At 37.4% G+C, this 7,471-nt stretch overlaps 1 protein-coding gene across 1 annotated transcript; it reads left to right on the top strand.

Moving 5' to 3' along the window:
* The first annotated feature begins 1,844 nt into the window (after positions 1 to 1,844).
* Positions 1,845 to 2,939, top strand: LOC108409785 (putative olfactory receptor 5AK3). The gene has a single exon (XM_036996699.2). The coding sequence runs from the start codon at positions 2,013 to 2,015 to the stop codon at positions 2,937 to 2,939; it is 927 nt and encodes a 308-aa protein (XP_036852594.1). The 5' UTR covers positions 1,845 to 2,012.
* Positions 2,940 to 7,471: the final 4,532 nt, after the last annotated feature.

The raw sequence follows: 7,471 nt of genomic DNA, 5'->3' as shown, positions 1-7,471 counted from the left end.
CTCCTGAATGATCTTTGCATATTTCATACATGTTCTGGTGTTTTCTACCAAATCGTTTCTCGTTATCTTTTGTATTCTACTGCATGGAGGGGAGGGATGAATGTGATTTTCAAAAGTAATTCTTCCCACCTTCTCACTGGTTTTGAAAGACCCTCCAAAGGGAAAAAAATTACCACTCTTGACTTATACTTAAGAAAATGGGATTCAGATTCTGAAAGCAATTACCAATGGAAAAGTCTTAGAAACTATTTTGTTAAAGGCATTATCTTCGGCATTAAATATTTAGCACCCAAAGCACAATGTATAGGATAGCATTCATTTAAAGATAAAATTTCTCATAAAATATTAATCTTAGTTTTGGGGGATATACAGCATATAAAATTTGATCCCATTATGCAGCCACACCTTCACATACGTTGCCATTTGACACTCATAATAGCTTTAGAGAACTTATTAAATACTTAACTTTAATTAATTCCAGAAAGAAAAATATTACGATACTTTAGACAATTTATAGAGAACAAAAAATGACAATATATAGAGAACAAAAATAAATACTGTAAGTTAAGCTTTCTTTTTTGCAGAATAATGCATTCTGAATGATACAAAGACTCACACCTACAAGACTCCCTTCATCCCTGAGCAGTCTCCAAATTACCATGTCTCAAGAGACTAAAGGTCCCTCATGAACAGGCAAAGCATGACTGCAGTGACAGTGAAATGAAATAGACTAGCTGTTGCGATAAATACATGCCCAGTATCTCAGTACAAGTCTTATGACAATAGAAGTTCCCAACACATAAAATCCAGCAGGGGAAATGAGTTGCTGGCAGGGGGACCTTGCTCTACACAGTCATTCAAGAGCCCAGCCTGAAGGGGAACAAAAAAGCATCACAAGTGCTCTGTATTCTATCTGGCAACCCTAACACATGGCTTCCAAAATTTCCCTGAATGTCAATATCCAACCAGCAGGTGAGGAAGAAAGGGAGTAGAAAGTCATACGGTTCCCATTTGTAAACAGCAGGGAGTTGCTTGTTTGAGCGCACACGTCACATTCAGTACTTCTGCCCACTTTCCATCAGCAGAACATGGTATCACAACCGCACGTAAGGAAGTTTGGAAGGAGGGGGTTTAACTCTGCCCAGAAGAAAAGAAAAATGTGTGGATGAGCTGCAGGTCAGTTTCTGCTCATTCTGATATATAAGCCATGCTCAGCAGTGTGGAATGGTGTTTAAAAAACTAAAATATGGGAGTTTGAGGGCTTGCAGTACATGACAAATAATTGATGAAAATGCCTCAGCTGTACACCAAACCAGGTACAGAGGTAGCAGGAGTCAACATGGAAAACAAATTTATGATTTCGCATAACCCATTATTATCTATCAATAGTATTATTACCATATGACTTTTACACCAAACTGGAATGCAAGACTGTCTCTCAGAGGTCCGTGTGTATGTGTACATGCAGGTATATGTGTGAAATTAGAAGACTATCAGCCTTGTGAAGATGGAGCTGCATGCTAAGGATAGTTGTACAATGATATTTAAATATATATGAACATAAATAAAATTCAGAAAGTATCTCTAATTAATGCCACTAATATCAGAAAATTAATGTGTATCAAAATCATAAATGGCTGAGAAACACTACAGGTTGCTGAAAAGGTACAAAGTCATAATTGAATATCATTCTAAGCAAATAGGGATACCTGTTTAAAATACTGGAAAGCTGTGTTTCTTAGAATCACATATATTTGTAGTTATTCTTCTTCTATGAAATCTTCATTTTCAAAATGAAGCCATGGCTCACATACTACTTCTGTTTTGGTAGTTTCTCATCAAAAAAATAGAAGAATACTTGGAAAGCATTAAACCCTGTTCTGAATGTTGTGCCATGAAAATCTAATTCAAAAAGGATGATTGAAATGTAAAAGCCTTTTTTCCTTCAAGAAGACATAAATATTTCCCTTCTTTTTGGTCCTCCTGTTTGTCCTCTGTAGACTTCAGTAGCCATGAAAGGAAACAGCACTGATGTGACAGAATTTTTTCTTCTGGGATTTGCTGCACAACACAAGTTTCGATATGTCCTCTTCGTTGTATTTCTACTCATCTACGTGACCTCCATGGTGGGTAATATTGGAATGATCCTACTCATCAACACAGATTCCAGACTTCAGACACCCATGTACTTTTTCCTACAGCATTTGGCTTTTGTTGATATGTGCTATACTTCCGCTATCACTCCCAAGATGCTGCAAAACTTCATAGTAGAAAATAAATCCATATCCTTCAAGGGCTGTGCAATGCAGTTATTGGTTTATGCAACATTTGCCACCAGTGACTGTTACCTCCTGGCCACCATGGCAGTGGACCGATATGTTGCCATCTGTAAACCACTTCACTACCCTGTAATCATGTCCCGAAGAGTCTGCATCCAACTGGTATGTGGTTCCTATGTCATGGGCTCCATAAATGCTTCTGTGCACACAGGGTTTACATTTTCTCTGTACTTCTGCAAGTCCAACACCATCAATCACTTTTTCTGTGATGTTCCCCCAATTCTTGCCCTCTCGTGCTCCAACACTGACATCAACATCATGCTACTGACTGTCTTTGTGGGATTTAACTTGATGTTCACTGTGTTGGTCGTCATCTTTTCCTACATGTATATCCTCGCCACCATCCTGCAGATGTCTTCTGCCACAGGGAGGAAAAAAACCTTCTCCACGTGTGCCTCCCACCTGACAGCCGTCACCATTTTCTATGGAACCCTATGTTACATGTATTTGCAGCCTCATTCGGATAATTCTGAGGAGAACATGAAAGTGGCCTCTGTATTTTATGGTATTATTATACCCATTTTGAACCCACTGATCTACAGTTTGAGAAATAAGGAGGTAAAGGAAGCCCTAAAATTAATGGGGGAAAGATTCTTGTAGATTGGACCCCAATTGGTAAAATTCAGCACATCAAAGCATCCAGTACTGATGTTTGACTACTGTTTACTGTTTATTAAATTGGACACATGTTCACATCTTATACGATGCTACCTCTTTCAATAGAAAAGTCTTTTAATGCAGGAAATATAGTAACATCTTGTGAGACTAATTTCCCCATGAGTATATTTGAGAAACATCTAATATCGCTCATGAAGAAGGGCTGGAGATTATTTTAAATATTATTATTTTATAGTATAGATTTCACATAGTATTTGTTTCACATATATTTCAGATACATTCTTAACTAGAATACCCCAGTTTTGTATATAATCAGTATTGCAATTGAAGTTAAGTATTTTCCAATCATTTGAGCCAGTTCCCTAAATTGTCTACATAGAAACTCTTCATATATTCTGTTTCAATTATTGCATAAACCTGAATGTAATATAAATATATTGCTTTAAACAGCACCTTATGACTCAGGCTCTACATTCTAATATTCCCTTATTAGTTACATTCTCTAGCACTTGAAAATATTTCTTTCTTATGTGATTTTATGACTTATTTTTGTCATTAGTTACCCTCTTCATTCTGGATCCATTTGCATCTTGCATAAGGTAGAGTAACTCTGGGAACATTTTCTATATCTCTCTCCAACAGAGATAGAAAATCTAGACAGTAGACGACCTACAAACTGAAACAATTGACTTTTATAAAAGGCATGCCAATCATTTTAGTTCAGATAAGTAACTTTAAACAACAGGCTAACATGAGAACTGAATGGACACCAAGATCTTTTTAAAGCAGAAAAACTGTTGACAAAAAAAGTTTTATTAGACAGATTGAGGTTATGTGATATAAATCCCAAAACGAATCTAGAGATGCCATGCAAACAAGCAAAAAGAGCAAGTCACACCCCAAAATAACACCAGACAATCTAATGAACTGTCCAAAAAATACTCTTAATTAACAGTGGGAAAGTGCATAAGAGAAGAAGTCGGTTTTTCAAATATGATATCGTGTATGAATTCTAAAGAAGGAAAAAAATTCACCTGAAGTTAATGTAGGATGACCAGACTCTCCCAGCAAAGAGCCCGTCTTTATACAGGAAGACCTTCTATGGGAAGGAAGGTCCGAGTATCTTTGAAGACCAGGACCAGGGGCAATTACTGGGCAGTCATTGGCAAAGGACACAGAGGATGTCCTGAGGCCCTAGAGAGGAAAGCTGAAGACTATTGTTAAAATACTGTATCACAACTAGAAATTTGCCAACAGGGCAACCTTAAGCATTATCACCACAAAAAAAAAAGAAAAAGAAAGCAAATGGTAATTACGTAAGTTGATGGATATGTTAGTGAGGTTGATTATGGTGATCATTTAGCAATGCACACCTTTATCATATTATACACTTTAAATATGTACAAATTCTATCAATTAAACCTCAGTAAAGCTTGGAGAAATTGATAAAACAAAGAAAAACTTAGTACATGTTGGGAGGGAAGTCTAAAGGGCCCAACTGGAAACAGGGTGCAAAGTGGAGAATCCCATAGGACTGTGCATTCAATACTGCAGTGGCTGGAATCCCAAAAGGATATAAGCTTTGTGACAAATCATGAGACCAGGGCAATCCCTGAGGCTTCTGTAAGGAGGAAACAGCTTATATGGGTTTGAATCGGGAATGATTAGCGAGTGCTAGCATTTATCCAAGACAGAGCCTTCCCTTCTGACGTTATATGCATAGCAATGGCCCAGTGTTACACAATCACACATTATTTCGTGAACCATCAGCTATACTCTAGGCTGTCTGGCCCAGCGTGGACAGAGAAGAGGACAATATACCCCTAATCTTAACTGAATCCATACTTTGTGTACCCGTTCATTCATTTACCTGCAATTTCGAACATTTACTGAGGACCTGGCATACAATCACTGAGGACCCCTAATTTAATCAAACAGTTCCTCTAATACAAGATTTAGGAAATCCTGGAGTTACTCAAAGAAAAAAGAAGTCTCTGTTTCCAAAACGGGAGAGATTAAGATGTACGACATTTACAGAGTAGACTCGCAGCCAGCATATGAGAAGGAATAATTGAATCACCAAAGTATGAGTCTTGACTTCAAAACTATTTTAATGAAGGAAATATAAGTACCTGTTTTTGTGAACCAAAATTGGATTTTCTAGGAACCCATTTGTAACTGAGACACTGGTCATGCAGTAATTTACATCGGATAATAATTCAAACCAGCACTTTGCAAATACTGCTCCTTCATGAGTACGTTTAATCAAAAGTTTCAGATACCTAATCTAGCTTTTTCCCTTACTCATTAACCTAAAGATTTAACCCCAGCAGCTTTATGATCAAACACTTCTCGAAATGTTTTATCCCACAGATTAGTACCTCATAAAGGTCTGATGGTATAAAGTGCAACTGGAGGAAATGGTATCTTTATCCAGGATTAATCTTTAAAATAGTAGGTTTAGATAATAAGAAAGAAGGAATCGATAGTAAATTTCTTCTTCAAATAAATAAACATTAGCCAAAGTTATAATATAAAATATGTTCAAATAATAACAACTCTCTTTGCCAACTGGGGACATATGCCCTTAAATTTAGACTAGTTTTGCACCCCTCCTTTGCAGATAGTTAAGTATTTTACTGGTTGTGGTGACAAGGTCAACTTTCTAGACCTAAACACAGTTTCTTAGACATATTAAAAATTGTTCAACCTGATTCATAACAAGAAAACTTCCAGAAAGGAGATTTTCTACAATAAGGCAGCACACACACACATACACACACACACACACACACACACACACACACGCACACACACAAGTTCCTAATGACAGTAACATGGATTAAATGTATCCTCTCTACAAAGATTAAATGAGTTATAGAAAACAACTCCTGAACATTGTTTATTCCAATTTCTTCTCACAATTCCTTCTCAGCCCCTAAAATCTCAGATTCTCAAAGGAGCAATTCCTGATCCCTTAGGCCACAGCTATAAACTCCCCAATTAGAAGGAACCACACAGACAATCTGGGGTCAAGTCTAGTGTAAGTAAAACAAAGCAAATCCCATTTTCTCAAAAGCTGCCATGTACCATCCCAGTGTGTGCTGGAAATGGTGGAGCAAAAGGGCCAGACCCAAAGTTCTAGGATGTTTTACCCCAAGACCAGGAGGAATCACTTCATCCTTGGTGACGTAGCCAAAACGGAGTGAGGGAACAGAACTGGGCATAGTGTTGCCTAGAAAGGATATGAATGAACAATGATTGATAGATTGAAAGAATGAATGAATATTAGATACTGTTCATGTATTTCACATGTTCTACCGTGACCAGGTTCTAAGTACCCATTCAATGCTTGGCCCTGTGCTGGGAATTTTAAAATTTAAAGTCGCATCACTTTAAGTCACATTATTACAATGCAGTCCTTACTTCGTTCTCTTCCTCTTCCTTTTTAAAACAAGGCTATTTTAAAAAGAAAATTAAGTGAAGTTTATAAGTTTAAAGACTTTCTCTCCCTACTCCCATGCCGAAGGATGACCATGAAAAGTTTGCTGGGAATCCTTTCTGAGTTTTTTCACAAATGAATGAAGAAAATGAGAAAAGAGGGAGTTGAGAGTGAAGGAAAGTTTTGTTTTTAAAATAATCTACACTTTTATATTCTGCAACTTGCCTTGCTTCCTTAACATTATAATATGGACACCTTTCCATAAGAGTGTATATTTATCTCATGGTTTTTGAACTATGTATTGATCCATAATACAAATTTACTCTGATTTATTTAACTCTCTTTCCAAACTGTTGCTGTTATAAAGAGTGTTACAGTGAGTATCATCACCTTACAAGTAATTCTGCAATCCCCATTTTGTAGATGATGAAACTGAGGCTGAGGGATTTTACAGCCTTTGTCTCTGTGAAGTGGTGAGATCGGAATGAAAACCCAGGTCAGCCCATTTCCTTGCCCTGCCCAGTGCTGAATATAAGTGAAGCTTCAGAAACAGGCTTCCAAATACTCAGGTACTTGGATGTTCGTGCGTCTGTGTGTATGTGTGTGTGTGTGTGTGTGTGCGTGTGCGCGCGCGCACGTACGTGCACGTTGTATCCCACAGACTGGTTTTCTCTCTTGAAAACTGCCACCTATATGTCATATTTTATTTGAATTCAGAATGATTACATTGATATGTAATGTTATGATCCTATCAAGATTTTAGTTTAAGTGCACCCCTGACCAATTCTACTGTCCTTTGACAAATGCTTTTCCCCACTGGATGGAAGAAGCCTCCTTGAAAAAGTTGAGGATTTCAACTTTTTTACAGCAAATTTACCTGAAGAGGCACTTACACAAACTCAATGGCCCTTAGCCCTCTGCTCAATGGAAGAGAATTGTTTCCTGTTCATCAGAGAGTTATTCCACTCGGTTTATTTCACAAGTTATTTGAAAGAGCCAGATTGCCCAAGAAACATCAACAACAGGTTTTGTTAGCTATATTCCCCACTCCTAAAGGCACATTCTTATCTAA

The sequence above is a fragment of the Manis javanica genome, chromosome 11, assembly GCF_040802235.1.
Source record: "Manis javanica isolate MJ-LG chromosome 11, MJ_LKY, whole genome shotgun sequence".
Taxonomy (NCBI): Eukaryota; Metazoa; Chordata; class Mammalia; order Pholidota; family Manidae; genus Manis; species Manis javanica.
This window is presented reverse-complemented; position numbering and strand designations above follow the sequence as displayed.

Bases quoted from the DNA above. Each gene is read 5' to 3' on its own strand.
- LOC108409785 (XM_036996699.2), top strand. From the start codon at position 2,013: ATGAAAGGAAACAGCACTGATGTGACAGAATTTTTTCTTCTGGGATTT.